This window comes from Thunnus albacares, chromosome 10 (assembly GCF_914725855.1).
Source record: "Thunnus albacares chromosome 10, fThuAlb1.1, whole genome shotgun sequence".
Lineage (NCBI taxonomy): Eukaryota > Metazoa > Chordata > Actinopteri > Scombriformes > Scombridae > Thunnus > Thunnus albacares.
In genome coordinates, this window is record NC_058115.1 from 19883223 (window position 1) to 19906694 (window position 23472).

The 23472-nt window shown below is 39.5% G+C and overlaps 1 protein-coding gene and 1 long non-coding RNA gene across 2 annotated transcripts; one reads left to right on the plus strand and one right to left on the minus strand.

Annotated features, from left to right (window-relative positions):
* The first annotated feature begins 3575 nt into the window (after window positions 1–3575).
* On the plus strand, window positions 3576–12210 carry ubl3b (ubiquitin-like 3b). Its single transcript, XM_044363967.1, has 6 exons — window positions 3576–3747; window positions 4296–4406; window positions 8266–8374; window positions 8689–8775; window positions 10169–10246; window positions 10567–12210. Exons 2-6 carry the CDS (start codon window positions 4380–4382, stop codon window positions 10617–10619), a joined length of 354 nt encoding a protein of 117 aa, XP_044219902.1. The 5' UTR covers window positions 3576–3747; window positions 4296–4379; the 3' UTR covers window positions 10620–12210.
* Window positions 8782–23472, minus strand: LOC122990586. Its single transcript, XR_006405414.1, has 3 exons — window positions 23463–23472; window positions 22372–22376; window positions 8782–9316 (listed from the first exon to the last, which is right to left on the minus strand). It is a non-coding gene; the product is annotated as an uncharacterized LOC122990586 (long non-coding RNA).

Here is a 23472-nt window from a genome sequence, read left to right on the forward strand (position 1 = left end):
GATGTCCCACAGTACATCCCCTCATCGCCTCTAAGCACACTTTCTGTTGATGGTGCATTTCTTGAATGAACTATGTTACCTATGTTACAGAAACTACTGGTAGAGTATTTGGGTATATTTTTTAATGTTTTAATTCACAAATACAAAATGCTTATGAAAACAATAGCAAAAAGTAGTGCTGTAACTCAACTCACTGCAGTTTTAGACAGGACAACTTTATATTTAAGCCTGTTTTACATGATAAAACACTGATGTGATATTGTACTTCTTAAAGTACTGTAGAAAAAGGTGACACTCAAAAATATCACAGCAGGAGTTGTGTTCCAGTGCCTCTGGCCAAAACACATCAGCAAGGAAAATTTGCAGATTCACACTTTCCTTCTTCAAGACTTGTTTGTAAGACCTAGATTACTGAGTTTCTTGGTATTTTGAGACCACAAGAATGTTGTGGGTGCATGAAGTAGACCTGCAGATAACAGAAAACGCCTGCCATTAAACCTCACATACCAACATGGAGTCAGTAGAGTCTGGGCTCAACTGTAAAAGAAAACAGTCATTTTAATCAGCATAAGAAGTTAGTGCGAATAATTATACAAATGGCTCTGTTTATTTGAACCACATCTGTTGGGTTTTGTCACATTCCCACCACTTGTGTTGCCATTGGTTATAATTTTATCAGCAGCTGCGATGGTGCAGCTGCAGTGAGTGTAGCAACAGGGACAGTTTTCAGTTTTCTCCAACGGGAGACAATAAAAGTAACCTTGACTTTTGACTTGATTTGCTGCTTGGATGTAAACTCGTTAGAAAGATGCCATTTTTCAAGACTTTCCTCCAAAGAAAAACGACACAATAGGATTTTCCTGCTTTTACCATTGACATCTTGTGACGAGGAGATATTTTACTACTTTAATAAAGACTGAATTGATGATACCCTGAGATTGCCGCTTATAGCTAATTTTCATCTGCAGTCCCTTCGGCAGGTCACAATTAAAACATATAACAGCCCAATAACAAACAGTACAAAGCAAAAAACACACAGGACACATAATACAAAATACAAAGCTACACACAATAGCACATCAGATACGCCCACAATGTCAACTAGAAATGACTAATGAAAGCTTGTCAAATTGAAAGCAAGATTATTTGCATTCATGAGAAGACCATGAGATGAAATGCAGAGTCAGTGGTTACACAGCACAATGACCATCAGGCAGGTTTTTTTATTGTTGAAATTTATTAAAATATATAACACACACAAACAATACACTAATACAGGAAAACTATCACACAAAACAAACAGTCAAACAAATCCATAAAGGACATAGAACAAAATAAAAGGCAGGAATAGAATCATATTTTAAAAACTAAACTAAACAAAAAAAACCCCAAAAGAAATAAGAGAGCTATATGAAAATAAATAAATAAAGGAGTGAGTTCTGAGTGTGGAGACAGTAGTGAGGCACTTTTGAGGTTCTTAATGTGGCTTAAAGAATGCAAGAGGCTTTTAATTTCTGCAAAGAAAGGCAGAAAACTAGGTGGGGATTTATAAAATTTGCATTTGTGGATATATTATGTAGCCATCAAAGTATAAAAATTGACAACGTACTTAAATTAACTGTACCTCTGTTGAAAAATACAATTACATCATATAAGTAAAAGTATAAGGCTCATCAGTGAAGCTGAAAATATGGGCAGCAAGACAGACAGTTTTTTTTTTGTTTTAATTTTATTTACACACTGGAACTTACAACAGATTTACTATTCCAACAACAGTAAAAGGCTATATATGCTCGCAGTAGTACACAGATCATTATACATCAATAAAGAAATAAAAAGAAAATGCAAACATGAACAAAATTAAAGGTTCTATATGTAAAAATCAGAAATTCCTTCTCATTAGTGACACCGGTGGCCGTTAATTGAGTTACAGTCAGCATCTTGTTGCCTGACCGCGTGTTCGCTCGTGGGGCGAGACTATTGTAGGTGATCTCTCATCTTTTTTCCCTGCTTACACTTCTTAGGTTCCTGCTGCTTTGTGGCTGCTGGTCAGTGAAATATATGCGTATGCGTTAATCAACCACTTAAACCTAACTAACCCAACTCACAAACTGCCAATTTTTTTACCAAGTGTGTTTACTAATACCGGTAGGCTCAGCTAGCTGTGGCCAGGCAGCAACGTGCTGTGGTTTTATTGTGAAATGTGTGCTTATTACCACCTTTGGGCTACCAATAGAAAAAACAAAAGGGTGAGCTATGTTCTGTTATTGCTCTGGAGCTTGTTTTCTGCTCCTTTGTTGAGGAAATAATATTGTTTTAGCTGTGTGTGCAGTGTTTTGTGGTGACATGTGTAGTGGTTGATGGAGGCAGCTAGCTGTCTCATTAGCTGGAGCACAGAGAGCATCAAAAATGTCACAGCCATTGGATTTACACAGAAATACTGGCCTGCATCCTTCACATAGAAATCAGTCCACATGCTGTTGCAGACAGCCGAGAAAGTCGGGAAACGTGTCATTTTTTAAGCTACGTTACAACCTGTTCACTTATTGGCAATTAAAAATTATTAATACGTGTAAATTGCTTCACATTCTTATATATAGAACCTTTAATTTAAATAAATTACAAATCAATTCATTACATAAGGCTTTAGTTTTCACAGCTTTATAGTTTGTGCAGTATTTTAGTGTCCAGATAGCACTTTAAGTGGGACATAAGATAGTAAGGTTGGGTTTCTCTTTTGCAAATTTGCTGGTGTGTATATGGAATTTTGCTAATAAAGAAATAAGATGAATAATATACATTTTCTTGGCAGGCATTTCATCAGCAAAAACCCCCCAGAACAAAACAAAACAAAAAACAACAACAAAGGGTCATCAGACACCTCTCGCACTTTATTTGAAACAAAAAAATCCTGGGTAATGACCATGTTTTTTTATACAGATAAAAACAAATACAGAAGCAGGTTTACTAATTGTGCCCCACTGGATTATTTCCCTTATACATTTATTATTAGCTTTTATTCTCAAAAAAGGATCTGAATTACCTATATATGTATAATTCTGGTGAAGTAGTTTAATGGATAATATCTGTGGTTGCAGATGACAGACAGGGTTTTTTTTAACCCAACACTTTATGTATAGAGATCGTCTCTAACAACATGTGTGACAATAATACAATAACAGAAAACAATTAGGCATCATAAGGAAATAAAGATGACATGAAAGGACATGATTTCACTTTCAGTTTGTTGATACAGTCAACATGGTAACAGGGTAAAAGTAATAATAAATACATTCATAAATAAATAGGAAAATAACTTAACAGAAAAGGTTGACGATAAAATCAGATCTCTTTAAAAAATCTTGGAGTGTACTAACTGTATGTGCACATTTCTTATTGTTTATAAGTTGGATGGACTCAAAATATTTTCTTAATTCAACGATTGGCAAGATTTGGATTTATGGAAGTGAAATTTTCCTAGTAAAATTAATAAATTTACCAGGTTTTCTGCAACTAGTGATGTCATAGAACTGCCTTTACTTATTCTGGACTTCAACTCCCAGAAGTCTTTGCGCGTGTTTTCTGTGTTTACAACCAGCTGACGTCCGGCGTCTTCCCGTCCATTAGCCACCGATACCCACAACCAACGATATCCAGCTGCACTCGATGTTTTCCTCATGAAAACCGCTCTCCGTTGACTCGTCAACTCAACTGAATGCACAGTTTCATCGTATTGATCAGATGCAGGTGAGGTCGTCAGGACAGAAACAGCCGTTGCACATTTATTTAGCTGGCTAGCAGGTTTAGCATAAGCTAACACAGCTAACGTTAACGTTAGCATTTAGCCTGGGCTCAGTTTCGATTTATGTCAGAACGAAACTCGGTGTTTGTTGGTGTGAGAAAAATTTTCCAGCAATTTCACAACACCAGCTCCATTATTAGTACGACCCAGCTAACCGCTACGTAGAAGCGATTGTTGAATCAAGCTAATATACGAACGCTAGCCCGCTAGCATTTAACGCTAACTGCTACAACCAGGGAAGGTTTGCTAAGCTTAACGTTACTGCCGTCAATTTATTAATATAATTAATTCAATAAATCACGGTGATGTGACGGTGTGTGCTCAGTGCTAATTAAGATGCAGGTAACAAGTAAATCGTGTGTTATTTTGATGTTTGATTGGTGATGTTATGTAGGAGACATATTAGCTCGCCGGATATTTGTATTGTGTGCAGTGCAGCTCTGGTGCCAGGCTGTGGTGAGCAGCCTCACAGTGTTTGTGTTGTTTGTGTCAGGGCTCTGGCCCCGTCTCCAGCAGCTGAAGCACACCAGTCCTGTCCTCTCTGCTCCGCGTCCACTGCCTTCCTCTTCACTGAGCCATGAGCAGCCAGAGGGATCTTGATATGGTGAGTGAGGGTCTGCAGTTGTTTTCTTAATAGCAGTACACAGCTGAGGTCGTCCCTGCATAATATGTAAACGTTTAATATACCTGATAGTCATGGTGATAACATTACATAAACGTTTCCCTAAGTTAAAATAATTTAGAGGGTTTTTGGGGTGGGGGTGGGAGGGTCCTGGATTAGCCAATGTCCATAAACACTTAGCTGGGACAGTGACTGCTGTTCCTGTGAACACCATCTGTCTAATCTCAGTTAAAACGTTGCCCTACTTTCCTTTCAAGGTTTAGACTCCAATTGATTGTACCCTCTTAAGTCCTGGCCATGGCCCCCCCACTCCCTCCCAACGCCCCCCACCCCACTCCACCATAGGAATGAACCACACCACATAAAGACAGATCAGAAAATATCATATTTTTATTTATATTTTATTAGTATCATCCTGTTTTTCATGCTGTATTTCTGTAATTTGTCTTCCTTGTTCTATTCTATATAAACATCTATTGCATGTCTGTCCGTCCTGGAAGAGGGATCCCTCCTCTGTTGCTCTTCCTGAGGTTTCTTCCTCCCCGTTACAGGGATTTTTTTTCACTTTTTTCTTTATCTCAATCGATGGTCTGAAGACAAAGGATATTGTGTTGTTGTACAGAGTGTAAAGCTCCCTGAGGCTAATTTGTGATATTGGACTGTACAACTAAAATTGACTTGACCTGAAAAGAAATAAGATTTCCTGTTAATTTTGATGTCTGGTGGTTTTCCAACATGCAAGTATTCACTTTAAGCAAGCAAGTTTTAGCATTTGTGAAGCTGTAACCAGCAGTTATTGTGTTTTTGCTTGATGAATGATAAGCCCAAATAATTGATTTATCAAAGATGGGAAAATTCATAATTTTATGTTGAGCAGTTGGTCATTTAGACAATCAGTTGTTTTGTTAGTGTGAAAAATAAGGAAGCATTTTGTCTTTTTTTAAACAAAAATGTCAAAATATTTGCAGTTTACAAATTGCTGCTTTTCTCTGTTTTTCTATAATTGTCAATTGAATATCTTTCAGTTTGGGGCTATTGACCAGGCATTTAAAGATGTCACCTTGTTTTATGGGAAATTGTGATGAACATTTTTCAGTCTTTTCTGACTGTTATGAGACCAAACAATCAATGAATTTAGAAAATAATCTGCAAATTATTTGGAAGGTGATGGTAAAAAGTATTGTTAGTAGCACCTTTTTGTTTTTGAAGCTCAAATCTGTCCTGTCAAAACTTTTAAGATTATATTTAACAAAAACATTGTCAAATGTTTTCATGTAGGACACCTACATCAGGTAAATATCCCCAACAAGGCAGAGTCGCATCTAAAGGATCTGTTTGCAGCTGTTAGCCTGTTTTCAGGAAACTTGACCAACATCAAGACTGGATAAGCCTTTTGTAGCTCTGTTAACTCTTGTCATAAAAAAGTCATTTGTAACAGTGTTTGAAGGATTTGATGTCTGTCGTTGGATTGGAGAACCTCGAGAACATTTCTGATGTAGGGTGTTGCCGCTGGTAACCAGGCAGATTTGACTTTGTTTTTATTTTGTTGGGGATGAAAGGGACGAGGGCAAAGCTCGTTAATGATGTCATGGGCATGTAACCCCACATTGAGGTTATTCAGTTCAGAGGGGGGAGGGGAAGGGAAGGGAGGGCGGAGGACCACCGAGGGAGGATTGTATTTGTAAACAGATCAGAGAGCGGGGTCGTCCCGCCCTGATGTCACACCTCGTGGTTAAGTCTCTTTGTTCTCTCCTCTGTGATTTGTGATGCAAAGAAAGTTCATGTTCCACCTTTTTAAGAAGGGCAAATGTCGGGGAAAATTAATCCCATCTGTCAGTTTCGACTCCTGGGTAAAGACGTCCCTTTAGAAAGATTTAAACTATGGGATGCTTTTCCCCTCCCTCGAAAGTAATTTTCGGAGTAGCAGCATGATTGATTAGAGATGATGGATTAATGGATTAATAAGGAGCAGTTCTTGCTGCAGCATAAATTAGAGGACTCAGAACCACAATGGATCAATAATTTAGGTCAGAGTGATGTTTCAGTCTTGACCATGAGCTCATCATCCATACAGTATAAAGTATAAACCTACAGACATAGTTGATGATGTTTTGTTATCAATCACTGCCTGAAGTCTTTGATCCAAAGACATCAGACCTTTGTTATGCTCTGCCAGACTTTTGCTTGTTTCTCATTTGGACTGAGGTCAGGTGATTGTTTTGGCCCGTCCACAGCCTCACACTGTTTGATCCAAAACTCAGTGGTTGCCTCGTCTGCCTGTCTAAGAGCATCATCCCTAAAATCGGGGAAGTATGTATAAAAAGTTCACTCAAAATGAAGGTGAACACCCTTAAAGCAGCTTTAGGTCAGAACATCAACCTCATAGTCTGGTTATAAAGTGTAGGACTGCGTCTGATGTTTATTTTCAAGTATCAATTACTTAATAATACGTATTTGGTCCATAGAATGTTGAGAAAATTGTGGAAAATCGTCTTTATATCATTTTTCTTGTCTGACCAAAAGTCCACATGAGATTGTTCACATTAGACAAAGAATAAGTGTAATTTTTTTTAATTAAGATATTTTCAATATTTTTTTCAATTTAATTTATTTATATAGCGCCAAATTACAACAAAAGTCATCTCAGGGCACTTTTCACATAGAGCAGGATCGAGCTCTAAGTGGGCGGCCATCTGCCTTGACCGGTTGGGTTGGGTTAAAAAAATGACATGAATGACATTTTAAAGACGTGACCTGGAGCTATAGGAAACTGTGATCGACATTTTTCTTTCTTTTCTGACAATTCTTAGACCAAATAATCACTGAATTGAGAAAATAATCTGCAAGTTATATTGCAGATATTGTAGATGGTGAAAAGAATTGTTAGTTGTGGCCCTCGAAACACAGAAAATTGTGAAAAATGGCAAAATCTAAATTCCCCTAAAGCCAAGGTGACAACATCTCTTTATTTTATCCAACCAACAGTCCATATAAGCTCATTCACATAATTCACATAAGACAAAGAATAATAAGTGGAATTTTTGGAATTATTACTTTAAAAGTTACTTAAATAAGTCAGACATTGAAGTAGTTGCAGATTAATTTTCTGTTGATCAGTTAATCTATTGCGTCAGCTCTTTTACGATGTATGTTAGGCTGTTTTTGTGCCTTGCACGCAGAACAAGATTAAGACAGGATAAGCTATTTGTTAAATCTTGTAGTTAAAGGAATGTAAAGTGTCCCACATGGATTTCCTGATGTTACTGCAACATTTAGGCCTTTGAGTCATGTTAGACAAGAAGTCCTCGTTTTTTTTTTTAGTTATTTTTCTTAACAGATTGGTGGTGTGTGTAGTTGCCCAGAGGATAACATTTGGAGGAAACCCCACTGTTAGAGACCCTCCCATACACATATGCACAGTCCCCCTCGGGGCTACGCACTGGCCATGTAAATTTAATAACATGGCCCAGAGCTGTCTGGGACACCTGGGGTTATCGCATTAGGCTGACAGCCCGGAGAGGCGCTCGCAGCACCCTGAAACTAAGGGCCAGCGTTCTCCCCCTCAGCCCCACCCTTATCTGTTGTCGTCTCGGGCATACAGGGGCTCACTTCAGCCTAAGCCCTCGGTGAATGAAGTCGCCCAGTCTAAGGGTGGAGATCTGGTGTGGATAAATCTAATTAGACTGGAATGCCTGTCTCTTCACAGCCCTCTGAAGGTCACCTCGTGTCTGAGGAGGTTAGAGGAAGTGGAGGGAAATTCAGTGGAAGTTTGGTGTTTGTGTTGGCTGATAAGACATTTCTGTGGACCAAGAGTTAAGTTGTTTTTTGTTTGTTGTCTTAGGTGCACCTCCGCCTTATCCTGGTCAGTGGGAAGACACAAGACTTCACTTTCTCCCCAAATGACTCGGCTACAGACATCGCCAAGCATGTATTTGATAACTGGCCCGCAGGTATGTTTTTATAGGTTCACTGTATTATTTTAACTTCATATATTTCAGATATTCAACTGCTTAACTTTTTTTTTCTGATATATTACGCAGATATTTTCATCAGTTTCTGCAAATCATTTACTAGTTCTGGTTAAGTTTTCTTGCCATTGTGGGCTACAACTATCAGTGTGGAAAATACTGTATACATGGTTTATATTATTGCTCAAAATTAACACATGATAATTATTGTAAGAAGGGACACAGTGGGTAATAACAGTGTTGTTATGGTACAGAGAAGTTACAGTAAGTGATTGACTTGTTCCTCTGGCTCACAGGATGGGAGGAGGAAAGGGTGAGCAGCCCCAGCATACTGCGCCTCATCTTCCAGGGACGCTTCCTTCATGGCAACGTTACCCTGGGAGGTAAAACCATCATCATCACCATCATAGTTCTGACCACAGCGAATACAAGCTTTTTCTTTCTTAAAACACTCTCTTACATTTTGTAAATAAGTAAAAGATGACAATTTCTGAGACTGTAAACTACATGTAGTGAGATCTCAGGTGTGTGTGAGGCCTCATCAACTAACACACTAAACCAAAACACGTTCTGGCCGACTACATATGAGGGAGCTGCTCACTTACTTGTACTTTAAATCATACCAGCTGTCCAGCCCTGCTTAAAGAGTACTTACTGTATTACTGGTAATTTCCTTTGTGAGTCGTGACTGCAACGTAAATCACGTTAAGCTCGTGAGAAGAGTTTATTTCTGTCTGAACGTATTCTTGTGAAATGAAAAGATCAGAATAAGCTGTTTGGTAAGCAAGTTTTTATTCTTTGGCATGTAAACACATTCTTGTTTTTCCACCATTTCCTATAAAACATGTTTAAACCCTTTAAATATCTGTTAAATCTGTTTGTGCGTCTGTTAACAGTTAACGGTTGTGTCGTCTTTGCTTTCTGCTTTCCAGCGTCGCCTCTGCTTCAAATGCAGAAAACATTAACGGTCCATAAAACTGTAGCTGAGGTTTCATGCAGTAAATCTGTCCTGAGGTATTCAGACAATGGTGGTATCAGTTCTGTTTGGTGTACTGGAGAAATAGAGATAAAGAGCCACAAGTACACCCACTAAATTTAATAAAACAATTTAATCAATAAATGTCAAAGAAATTTAAGATAAGTCAACACCCTTACAATTTATAAAAATCTCTTTTCATGTACCACACAGAGGGGTTAGCTTTCAAAAACAGTGGTCAGACCTAATCGAGTATAACAGATGCAGGATATGACTAAAGTATCAAGTTTGTTGCCCTAGTAACCAGTGAAACAATAGTCGTGCTAACAGCCAAGTTATCCGCCTTCCCTTCACAGCCTCTTTGGTCTAGAATGAGCAGCTGAGTCAAAACAAAGCAGCGTTAAAGCAAAATGAATCTCAAGTATCTGGTCTGATTTGTGTTTTTTTTAATCATTCAAATCTTGACCTCATGGACACATCTCCAATCTGTACGTGCCCTGTCTTGCATTCACCATAAAAAACTGGGTTTAACTTACCCCCAATCAGTTGGGCTGGTTCAGTGTGAAGTAATCCACTTGTAGACTAGAAACTTTTTAAGATTATCAGTCTGAATTTGGCTGAAATATTATCTGATCAAGAACATCATTGATGATTGTGTTAATCTTTTGTCAGGAAACTTTGTCACAGACATGAATTATTCATCATATATTTATCATGTTAATTACATGAACAAACCACCATAAGAATTTATCATTAAGTTTGAAAAGCAATAAATAAATGTTTTATTTCCATGTCTAAAGCTCTAAAGCTGCCTCCGGGCCGAACGACCGTCATGCACTTGGTTGCCAGAGAGACTCTTCCAGAGCCCAACTCTCATGGTGAGGATCTTCTTTTTGTCTAGTTTTTTAGTTGACCAGGGAAACAACATATCAGTACGATACTGGTATTGTGATCAGCACCAGATATTGAGTGATATCTGTTTATGTGATGCAGCTTATATTTTGTTTTCCTGGTCTGAAATTCCACTGATTTGTAATGTAAAAATGTTAAAGGATCAGTAAATATCGAGGTGCTGAGCGGTACTTTTTCAGGGTCACTGGTCCATCTTCTTTCTCTTTTCACATGTTGGACTTTTCTTCTTACTGCTGCTAATATATATTTTTAACTCACCTCATGTCTCTTTTTTCTGTCTTTGTAGGTCAAAGGAACAGAGAAAAAACCACAGAGAGCAACTGCTGTCTCCTCTTGTAAAGTAACAAACAACCCCTTCCCACCTACACACACGCACACACCTACACACATATGCATACACACACACAAACACATACATACATACATACATATATACACACTCTCTTCTCTCCTGCCTGTTGTCCTGTCAGCTGTGGATTTGGAGTAAATCACAGGAAGTCTGGTTGGGGCTGCCTGCTTTGGTTGAACTCTCGTCCAATCTGAGGCTTTTTTTTTTTTTTTTTTTGTGCCAATATATTTCCCTCCCAACCTTTTACTGTATCGGCAGAATTTATTTGAAGATCATGACATTAAACAATACCTTTGCTCCCTCGTGGACCTGTTTTCTGCTGGACAAGTTTTAAAGGCCTGTCATGTGTAGCTAAAAAGACCCAGGAGCTCTTTTGTCATTTATGGACACAGAAGTCCTACCAAGGATGTGTGGGCTTTAACCTTTCCCTACTAGTCACATTGGATGTCTCCCCAGGTCTTACTGAATGGTGTTAACCCTCTCATTGCACTTAACCAGTAAAATCAAAAGTGTTTATTGTGTTTCATCCTCATCTTCTCTTCTTCCTCCATGGATTTTTTTTTTCGGTCAGAGGAACAGACCTCAATTCCCCACGTGGTAGAAAATGTGCCATCCTCCTCATAGACTGTTTCTCCCTCTCAGTAACTGAACCGTTATGTAACCGGTCTGTATCAGCACCAGTGGCGTCTGCGCCGTTACCTACACCTGTTTGTTCCTGGCAGTGGACCAATGGAGAAAAGACTCTTACTAGGAAGGGTTTGCATAAAACACCTGAAGGTCCACGAGAAGCAGGAACAGACTCCCAGTGAGTTAAGATGGAGTCAGAGGGATTCGGCGGATCGCTCGAGTGCCGTCAGGTGCCGTGTTTGTTCCTCTGGCTGTGACTTTTATTGACTAGACTGTCGATGCTCCCTCGCCGCAATGGGAGCCGACACGGCGGGCCAGTTAAACGCAGACAGAAGAAGCGGTTGAAGATGGGAGGTTGTCAGTGTGAGACCTCCCTCTACTGGACACTGAGGCGAGGCAGAGGCAGGGGGAGCGCTCCCCCCGCTCAGATGAAGAGTTAAAAAGGAAATTTTGGTGGTGTTTCACCTCCTTTTCATTTGGATGCTGTCTTTACTTCTTGTTTGCCTTTTATCGTGGAATTCAGTAATATCATTAATATTGAAATTTAAATATATCAATTTTTATCTTGTGTATAGGTATTTGTTCGATTTTAGTGTGGGTGCGTTTGTGTGTGTGTGTGTGTGTGTGTGTGTGCGCGTGTGTGTGTATGAGTGTATGAGTGTGTCTGAGGTTGTGTGATGCACGTGGCATACTGTATGAGAACTAGTGGGGGCATGTGGTCTTAAAAAAAAATAAAAAGGTGGTGCACTGGGAGTGTTGATGGGCTGCGGTTTCTTCAGAAACAGTCGGAAACCTTTTGATTCCTTCCATTGAGTGTCTTTTGGTTTGTGTTTTTTGTCAATCAATGTCACTGCTATGAAGTTTAGCTCAGTATGAATAAATGTAAAAACTAAAATGCAATGTGGTCTACATAAAAGCTTGTATTATAAATTAATAAATCTTTAAATAAGGCAACTTTTGTCCCCCTTTTTTTTAAATGGCAACAAATCTGTGTCCACACTACACACTACAGACGAATTTCATACACTATTTACTATATATTTACTGTCGTATATTGTTTCTGTTTTTATTGATGGCTCATTTACGTTTAGCTGCTTCAGTTTCAGTTTCCTGATATTGTGCATGTTAACTCACTGTCACACTGTCATGATTTACTGGAACACTTGAATACAACATTGTTAATGTTATTAGTAACACCTGAGCTTTTCCTACTATGACAAGTCAAAATGGCTGCTGTGAAAAAGGCAGTATGTATTTATTGTCTATAAAATTATAAGCTTTTTAATATCAAATGTTAAAATTGTCATCAAAAATATCCTTTCTAGACATGTTTGAAGACAAAAATACCCTGATATGAATAATAATTAGTGTCTGATAAGGTTTTTCCACAAAAAAAGTCAGATAACATCAGCTTGAAATTACATCCAATCTTCCCTCATTGGAAAAAAAAGCCAAATCTATGAATGTGCAAATATTTTTAGTTTTAAATGTTGGATACAAGATGTCTCCTGCTTCACTGTAAAGTCCGTTCTCAGTGTTTGTGCAGTGGAGGCCCCAAGTATCCACATCGCACTTCTGTAAGTTGCACACTGGACCCACAACTGGGTCCAAAATAGTTGTGAGTTGTGTCACTAATGCTCGTAGGTACAGGCCTTAAAACTCAAAACTTGAACTCAGATTTAAGGTGATCACAGAGAAACCTTCCCCCTTCAGCAGATGAATGTGAAAACAGTCTTCTAGTTTCAACTAAACACACAACAGATAACATAAACCACATGTAGTTTGACAAAAACATTCTTTGCAAAACATTCACTGTGGAAAAAAATTTTCAGAGCCATTTTTTTTTTTCAGCCTAATCTTTTAGCCTTCATCAACAGATGGAGTTCATTTGTTATAACGTGACCAACGTTTGGAGTTTTAGGAGTTTCAGAACCCTGAACTCTGTTTGAAGATCAGTAATTAAGAATTTTTTTGTTTAACTCCCATCTCCAAGGTTTAAAATGAACCTTCAGGCTTAAACTACATGTAGTTTTATGTATTTACCTCTAGGTGTCAGTGTTCCTCTGTCAGCCATACATGTTATCATGGGCTGATGGTGTGTGTTATAAATACAAAGTGGATACAAGTGTCTACCATTTATCTTGTGTGTACTGCATTGATATACATATATTGATAGAAACTACAGCAGTTTATTGGAGTACATTTACAGACGACATGTTGACACAAAGATCCCCAGCATCTCTGAGAGGTTGTCAGAAGACTTTGCCATCAGCTGAAAGGGGTCATACCTTTGTGTTGACCTGATTTTCAGCAGCTCTCTTCCCGTCTGCTTCAGGAATCTGCTCCTGACGTGCAGCTGCAAATAGTCCAGGTTTCCAGTTGACACTGGCAGTGTACCTTAGGAAAAGTGCAGTCAACCCACATCTTTTCTCAACATACAGCAATTCCAAACCTGCTATTGTGTTGAAACTATGTCTCTTCATATTTTCCATTTGCTGTTATCTGAACTGGCTTTGACTATCAGTGGGGGTTGACAGTTTAGAGGAAAATAATGTTTTAACAGGAGCGTCCAACTGACCGCAGAGGTGATCAGCAGAGTTTAAATGAGGCCTGGGGAGGTGATCTGTTGAAATTTTTGCTACTTCTGTCCGCCACATTCAGAGCTGCTGCAGGATGAATTGCTTTCTCTGGTTGACATGACTCAAAGCACGCGTGCAGCCAGTTTCTTGGGTGTGCTGCAGTCGGCTGCGGTCCAACCAACATTCACGGCTGGTTTGTCTGTCCCAGGAGGGCGGTCTGTACTCTCGGCTGCCTGGCCTCCTCCAGGCCTGATATGGAGGGCTAAACTCCCACTTTGGCAGCAGTACGGCCTGCTGTTTAGAGTAAAGAATAGCAAGCTCAAGTAGAAGTACTGTTGAGTTAAACAGTACTCCAGTAGGGTTACTTGTATTGAAAGCTATTCAAGTATGGTACAAAAGCTCTTATGGAGACCGATCTTTACTACTGATCACATACATTTAGATTTTCCAATTCTCAAACTTTGCTGCTTTATTTTATAAAGTTGAATGTTTTTCTTCCAGTGTTCTTGACATTCTTTTCCTTGTGGTATGTAAATTGATTGGCAGACTCCTAAAACTTGCATGTGTGTTATGTAAAATATCACAGTGAACATCAAGTCTGTGTTAAGTTTTTATCAAAGTTAGATTATTATTATTGTTATTATTATTATTGTTATAAGGTCATGCAATACAAACTGAAATCAGTCTAACACCGAGGTCCATTTGGTAGCTGTTCAAGAGCTTTCAATCATATCAAACGGTTCTCATGAGCACGTGGAGTTTGACCAGTTTTCATGGAATTGTAGATGTTCACATTTTTTAGTTTTAGCACTTGGAGGACTTCTCGTTCACGTTGGCTTCAAATTTGAACTTGATTTTGGAAACGGCAGTTGAAAAAATAATCTCATCTCCAGGTCCATTTAGTAGTTTATTTCATCTGCTGATGAGGCAGATTAGTTTATTTTAGCATAAAGGCAAAAGGCAGACTCACCCCGCTGAAACAGGTTAGTTAGTGAGCGGATTTATTTATGTTCAAACAGAGCCAGGCTAGCAGTCGGGTCACAGAAAAGAACTGGTCAGCGTTTTAACCACTGTGCCCAACTAAATAAAAGCTTTTTATATAACTAATCTCCTCGCTCTGCCTGTGAGTGCCTGAACATTTTCTTTTTTGTGGTTAAAAGAGTAACTACACCCAGTACAGTACATTTCTTATTTTATTACTCAGATAAAATAAAACAATACTGGTCATTTTGTCAACAGTTAAGGAGTTAAATTTTGGCTTGGTCTTTTAAAATCTTCTAAGCTCTATCTCTCTGGTTCAGCACATCTAGGGGCTGAAATAGATTGATTTTAGAAAGTAGCTGAATGCCTAAGTCAACAGGGGGTTGTGATATATGTGTTTTTTCTGTTAGGGTATTTAGTTCTCTAAATCCCTTTTTCCCTTCACTACTTCTGAGCATTTTCCATTATCTGCCAGTTCCTCTTATATTAAAAGCAGCTGTGAACACACACAGACAAAGGAAAGCACATACAGACACGCTACTGATACCACTGACTCTTACAGGAGCCTGAAAACAGAACAAAGGCGATTGAGACGAGCACTTTTCATTCATTATGCATGATGTTTTTGTGTGTGTGAGACTGTGTGAATGTGCGGTCACGGCTCCTCGTATGTATTATCATGTGTGCATTCCTTGGAGTCTATTTGTCCACAGCAGAGGTCCTCCGATGGCCTCAAATGAAAGAGTTCAGTAGGCCAGTGTGAAAACATACACACTCATGCAGGGGTTGAATTAACCCAGCGGGGTTTTAGCAAATGAGCAGCTTTCATGCTGGCTCCAGAAGCTGCTGCTGTCTCTGTTCATCTCTAGCCCTCCTTTCTTCTCCTAATTGGAAAAATGACACTGGTTCGTGTGGCTCTTTGTTTCCACACAGAGGGATCAAAGGAGGGAAGGCCGGGGACGTGGACTTTTGACCAGGTGTGTGTGCGTAAAGGAGGAGGAAGTCTTATAGCCTTATTGTTTCCATAACCAAGCTGTAACAGAAGCAAGGGTGGGGTCAGTTTAGCACCAGAGTTTTGCTACAGCCCCCTTTTTATATGACCGTTTATTTTACCAGATGGTCCCCTGTTCCCTATATGTGCCACTGTAAAAGGGCCAAAGGGCTTTGACAACAATATCAGCTCTGTACTCAAGAGAGGGAGACGGAAAGAAACATCCAGAACTCGCACACGTGATGAAGACGGAAGATCCAAATATTTCTCAACATTGCTGTGCAGCAGGGGATGGAAAATTGAGGATCTTTGCAACAAAATGTTCCACTATCAGGCTTTTGCAATGACCTCGATAGAAGAAAAAGGTGATTTACACTCAGTTGCCACTATATCAGACACACTGAGCTCAAACTAACAGCCCTGCAATAATATCATACTCTATGAAAGGTACAAGGTTCAGCTTTTGTTAAAATTGCTTTCTGAAGGTGTCAGTTCAACTTAATGGTCATTTTGGAGGTGGTGGTTTGCAATTCAACAACACCACAAACTACAGCCTCCAAAATAACTGTTAAATCAACACCTGTAAAACAGGTTCAACATACATAATAAATAAACTGGCAACTGAGTGTATATTCTCTTTTAAACACCAAGAACTGAGTCTCAAATGCTATTCACAGGAAGACAATATTACATGTGCGGTGTCTGAGTATAATCATTCAAAGCTTATTGTACTGTACATCCTAAAATCCAATTAGCAGACATAAAACATATGAGAGGGACCTGGTTTTAGGGTTTATTATTAAGAAATAGCATTAACACACATTTTGAAAGGGAACATTTGTTTAAAATGATTAAAAACAATGAAAACATCATGTCTGAACTGTCTGGAAGGTGCAGAGATTTAGTATTGTATCCATGAAGTTGGGGGACTTACAAGAAACAGATCTAATGGGTCAAACTCCAAAAACACTGCATCCTACGTTTCCCATAATGCAACTCAACAGGGGCTGTTTCATTAAACCCTTCCAGCCCGGTAAACAATCAATCAACATCTTTCAAACTCCACGTCTCAGGTTTGTAACACAGGGTTTCTGTTAAAAAAGTCTTAAATCCAATCTGAGATAACTCTGATGACATCATGAAGGTAATTTTCTCAAACTTGACGAACCGTCTCCAGAGCCACAGACGACATTATACAACTGTTTCCACAGACTGAAAACGACACGTAAACTGATCTTTATGTGTGAAATTGGTGGAATGTTCTTTTAATGACATGCAGTGTTGAGGTTCTGCCTGAAAGTTACATTGAAACATTTGAGCATTTACCTTTTTTACATCCAAAGACAGGAATCCTTGATTATTCTGTGTGGTAAAAAAAAAAGAAATACTAATGTGGCTAACACTTTTTATGTCTGCAATCACAATCTATGAATGTTTTTATGATTATAAACTATGTCTTTGCTCCAACAAGCCTTAATGTGATACATGGTTAAATTTATATAGGCTGCAATCATAAAAGTGCAGAAAAGCAGATTATTTTGTTCACATTATTATAACTTTCTATTACCTTTGGTAGTATTTTAATGCACAGTGAAAACCAGAGAAGAAAAAACACAGTAACACTCTGTATTTGTGAGTGTTTGCAGCCCCTACGGATGGAGATAACGCTTAATTTTAGGAAACGGGTAATCTGTAAAGAATATACCATCAGCTGCAGCTGTGTCACCTGTTGCAAAAACATCCAGTGTTGTAAACACTCTCCACACATGTTTTCTTATAGGACATTGCTGGCGACTTCTATATTTTTCTTCTTGTCAAACTGCTGGCCAAACCAGAGACAAGTTGATCTACTTACAAGTATTGTGCGTGCATCCAAAGCCTGATATATCTTTTTCCTCCGTGCTGTAGAGCTCTGTTGTTGTCCAAAAACTATTAAAAACACATCTGTGGCGTCTGCCGTACAAGGAACTTCTCTCTTGGGACTGAAAACCTGATCACTGTTAAAATTCTTTGGAGCCGTCCCGAAACAAAGTAACGTGGCCATAATCTTCTTGGTGAAGGAACATGTGGTCCACTGCAACAGTATGGCTCATTGATGAGTTTTTAATGTTTTTTGGACGACAACGGAGGTCTACGGCACAGAGGAATACAATATATCAGGCTTTGGATGCACACAATACTTGTAAGTAGATTAATTCATTGTTGGTTTGGCTCTGCACATGACATTTGTTGACAGTAAGATAAATGTGGAAAATCGTCAGACATATCCTTTAAGTCTTATCTGCTTTCCTGTTGTTCCATGCTATCTCACTTACACAAAAAGCTAATTTGGCATAATTGGGGGTTTATAATTCTTAAAATAAGATGTTTAGAGGTTAGAGAATTATATTTTGGCCCAGATTATGATGATAATTATCAAACTCAGGGTAGCATAATGGTTAGCATAACCTCCCTGGTTTGACACTGACTTTGGAGCTTTGATACACATGTCATGTGTATCATGACATGTGTATCTCTCTACGCAATAAAATAAGGTTTAAAAAAAACCAAGTCAAAGTTCACCGCAAGCCTCAAAGTTTACAGATTACAGGAAAAGCAATTAAGTATTGAGTAATGATAAGGACCTTGTGAACTTACTACTTACTAAGTGCCAACAGACCACTTTTAGTCATAAAATATGTGATAGTAAAACAAAGATTATTACAGTAATCTCTGCAAATACCTCACAGATGACATCAATAGGCATAAATCTTTTACAGTAACGTTTTTTATGTGATTTCCTGGCTCAGGAAACTGTGTCCTCATTGTTTAGCTGGGACAAGTGGTCACTTCAGGGTACTGGCTTCTGACCAAACTTTCTTCCTCTAGTTTAAGTTAGAATGAAAAGCACAAAATAAACTATGAAGGGAAAACATACTAAAGTAATTATGCGCAGAGCTGAAGCCAAAATGTGGTGAATGCAGCCCATAAAAACGTGCCAGAGTTATTCAGACTCACTCGTTACACACTCCCTCCCACTGATTACAGACCTGTTTTGTTTGTGTTACCTGTGATGACATAGCAACTTGGATCTGATTGATTCTTATGATAGCGATCAATCAGTTTCCCCGCTGCTCAGAAAATGCTGGAGGCCTCAACTTGTTCACCTCATGTGTTGATTAATGTAACTCCACATTCGTTTCTATTTTGGCAACTATGAAAATTGATCATTAACTGACTCATTTTATCTACACGTGACCGCTGCTTTTCTTTTTTATCTCTGTTTACGTTCAGGATGAAGATCTGCAATTTATGTTCAGGTGTCTCCGATTTCTCCATTTTCACGCTTCGACACCCGCTCTGATCGTCCTCCAGACATCACTGAAGTGGATAAATTTCCTGATCTCCGGATCTAGTCGTTGAATTATTTCACGTGTTCACATTGTGTGTGATTATTGCTCAGTGACACCAAATGCTGACCCATAAGGACTATGTGCTGATACTGTACGTCTGAGAAGAATGTAGACAAGTTTTCTCCCTTCAGATTTTATTTTTCTAACTTTTAAGACTCTGTTTTCTCTCTTAAATACACATTCAGACACAGTGTCGTTCCAAACTGCTGACATTAGTTTTTAAAGTGTTTTTGAGTGCTAGAAACCCTCCTCTTCCCCACTCTGCGAGCCATCAACTGTTTGGATCTGTTTCTGCGGTATCTGCAAATACTGCTGCTCTTTTCACTTTTATAGGCGCCCTTCATTGGACTTGTTGCTGTGTGTATGTTGTTCATTAAGACATCAAAATGCTTTACAGTTCATTGCTCTTTTCACTGCCTGTTGGAGCCGGAGCTGTAATTCCAGTTAGTGAGGGATCAGATGGAGGTCACCGCTGGCCTGTGGGGGTTGCAGCGCACCACAAGTCCACCGAGCCTCTCCGGACTACATTACAGCTTTTATCCTCACTAATGGGATCTCTTGGTGGGGAATCCCAAGGGTGATGGGGATTAAGATACCTGGACTCGCTCCCACGCGCCGTTTACCATGTGGGGCACAGAAAATATGTTGCACATGCTGCAGCAACATTTACAACTCTAGATGTAAAGAGAAACCATAAACAGCGCTTAGAGGCTGATTAATATGCGTTCACACCCAGTCTCTCTCACCCTCTCTATGCACACTTGCAGCATTTCTGCCTCTCTATGCCTTGACCCAGTTGAATCTGACAGCCTGTGCAACTCAATGAGAGAGTATCAGATGATGGGGAGCTGGGAGCTGCTCAGGCTGGAGAGACAACACTGAATGTTAACTTCTGCCCTGCTTGACTTGAGTTGACATTGTTGGACATGTTTTGGAGTTTCCCAGCGTTACAGCCAAAGTAGAAGAGAGAGGAGAGAGTGAGAAAACCTTCACTTGGAGGATGAATAAAGAATTGTGGGTGGAATAAGTCCCACGTCTCTTTGTGTAGGCTGTACAAAGAGAGGAGTGAGAAAAAGCTGTGAGGGAGGAGAAAATCAGTTTTTTGTCAAGATTTTGTAATGCACAAGACAGTGTGGGCTTTCAAATATGTCCTCTTAGCTGGTCTGCTGTATTTTTAACCTTTATCATACTTTGTCACTGCAGTGCTAAACTGAGTGTTTGTGTGAGTCATGACTTAGCGCTCTGTGCCTCAGCATGAGCTCCATCTGTCTGTCACATGGGCGATGCTTTAAAAGACACAGTGCAGCTCAGTAACCAGAGGCCGCATGAAATGAACTCCATCTCTGCTGCTCTCACGCCTTCAACTTGTTTTTCTTGTTTATTTCCATCAGGCTGTTTGATCCTCGTGTGCCATGAGGAAGTTGTTTTTTAATGTTTCTCTGTGATGATGACAACTTAAACCACCAGATGTGATAATGTGGTTAGAAGTAATGGTTATTTGGATTCCTGGTCGTGTGCAGTATGGAGTAGTGGTGATTTTCCATCACACGGTTCCTATATTGTCTAATTTACCCACTCAACTTTTTAAGAAGGTGTGCATGAATAAACGGTGCCCAACAAAATGGCGTCTAGAACCAGCAAAACCTCAAGAAAACTCAAACAATCTGATGCACTGCTGGATAGCATTGAGAACACTACCTTGGCTAACATGCTAGCAGAGTTGCAGGTGGACCTGCTGACTGGCCCAGACTTACTAGCTGTCAGATTTGAAAATAAACTTGCAGCGATAGATTTAAAACTGGACAGAATAAAGACCATGGTGACCAACCATGAGCAGCGCATCTCTGACCTGGAATCTGGAATGAACCAGCTGCAGACCTTACAGTCAACGCTAACCACTTAAGCCAACGACAATGCCAGGCCTAGAGGGAAGAAGTAGATGGTGTAACCTTCGTCTAAAAAGGAGCACCTGAAGCAGTTGAGGGCACCCAACCAACATTGTTCCCAGAACTCCTGGTCAACATATTGGGGAAAGACGTGCTCACATCCTCACCGGAGCTCGATAGGGCTCATTGTGCATTCAGGCCCAAGCCAAGTCTGGGAGAGAAGCCCAGAATTGTGGTTATGCGCTTCCACAAGTTCCAGACAAAGGACCTGGTAATCTGTGCTGCCTGAAGGATGCCAGGCAAACTCAAGTACAAGGACAATCCGGTCTACATATATGAAGATTACTGCCCTGAAGAGATGGAGCAGCATGCTGAGTTCAAGGAGATTATGCACCCACTATTCATTCACAATCTCAAGACTTCACTGTTGTACCCGGCGTGGTTGTTCATCACAACAGAAAATGGACATAGAAAGTGTCTTTCATTGATGAAACAAGCCCATCAGTTCTTGCCTACATACCAGAATCTTAACACCCAGACAACTGAGGACTAATCAAAGAACAGCAGTCGCCCACCGAGGATATGTTGACTAGTAACATGTTACTAGTGGTAATTGAGCTAATGCTTTGCTAGCTCATGTGTCCTCATGTGGACTTTATGTGTGGACTTCATGTGACGGTTTTAATATAAAAGTGGACATACACAAACACTGATAACTGTGAGGGATTAAACATGACAGTGCCTTATTGGATTCATTTTGCTTGATTTTTGGAGAGGGGGTGATGTTGTGTTTCTTTCTTAATCCACTTAAAATAGTAAAAATATGTTTATGATGGGCTAGCAGTGTGCTTGTTGGCCCTACCTACAATTCCAATTAAGGTATGTTTTGAATTATTTTGTCTATTTCATGCAGTTCTAGTGTTCGTAGTGTTCTGGCAGCTTTGCTCCTTGTTTGTAGCTGCTTACTGTTTCAACACCCAGGAGTTTGTTTGGTTTGTGGGTGTTTGGTTTTTGAGACACCTTTCTATTTTGGTCAATACACGTTCGTTTCTCTCTAATCTTCCCAGGATCTCCTTCATCCCTCTTTCATTTTCCTTGTTTTTCTTTCTCCGCCACTCAGATCTTGTTTTATATAATGCAAGTGACACAGAGCCAAATGTATGATGAATAAAAACATGTCATGTGTAAATAACAACATTTGATTCATATCTTGGAATGTCAAAGGGGCAAACCGGGTTACCAAGATAAATAAGATTATGTCTCACCCTCAAGACCTGAGGGGAGACTTAGTCTCCCTGCAGGAAACACATCTCAGTGATAAGGAGACCTTGCAAATCAAAAGGGGCTGGTTTAGCCATTTATATCATTCAAAGTTCAGTGCAAGAGCCAGAGACCCTGCAATTTTAATTCACAATAGCATCTCATTCGAACCAGAAAATATTACAACTGACCCCAACGGACGGTTTGTTATCGTGTCAGGCAAACTATGCAATACCCAGGTTGTTTTGGCAAGCATCTGTGCACCTAACTGGGATGACAAGCAGTTTATCTCTAGGCTTTTTACTTCTATTCCCAATGTTGAGACTTGCCACATTATTATTGGTAAGGATGTTAGTTTTGTACAAGATGTTGATTTAGACAGATCCTCTACCAGACCATATTCCCTAACCAACTCAGCCAAGTCATTAAACGCCATTGCAGGGGAGCTGGGCTTGTCTGATCCATGGAGGTGTGAATTCCCAGACGAAAATTTTTTTTCACATGTACACCACACACATTCTCGTACAGACTTTTTTCTCTTAGATAACAGATTACTCTCTAACATACATTTATGTGATCACTACAGTATAGTCATCTCTGATCCTTCTCCCACCTCTTAAGATATAAACTTTCCCAGTCACAGCCCCATTTTCAAACAATAGAGAATTAATTCACTAGCTGACAACTCCTTTACAAACTCCCTGAGATGGACTATTTTATCATTTTTTGAAACAAACTACACACCTGATGTGTCAAGAGAAACGTTTTTGGAAACTCTCAAAGCGTATCTAAGAAAAAAAGATTGGTCTCGACAGTTAGAACTGCCACAGAAACTTAAGGAGATTGATAGTAGCTATGCCAATTGCCCAGACTCATTACTCTACAAAACACATCTCCAGCTCCAAACAGAGTTCGACCTTTTAAGTACAAGTAAAGCAGCACTACAGCTTAAGTCAAGACAATGTGTTTTTGAATCAGGAGACAAGGCCAGTGAGCTTCTGGCTCAGCAAGCCAGAACTGCAGCTGCATCCAGGCTTATTACCAGTATTAAATCCCCATCGGGTGTTGTTCTTACATTTGCCAAATTTTACTCAGATTTATATACTTCTGATTGCACTCAAGCCAGC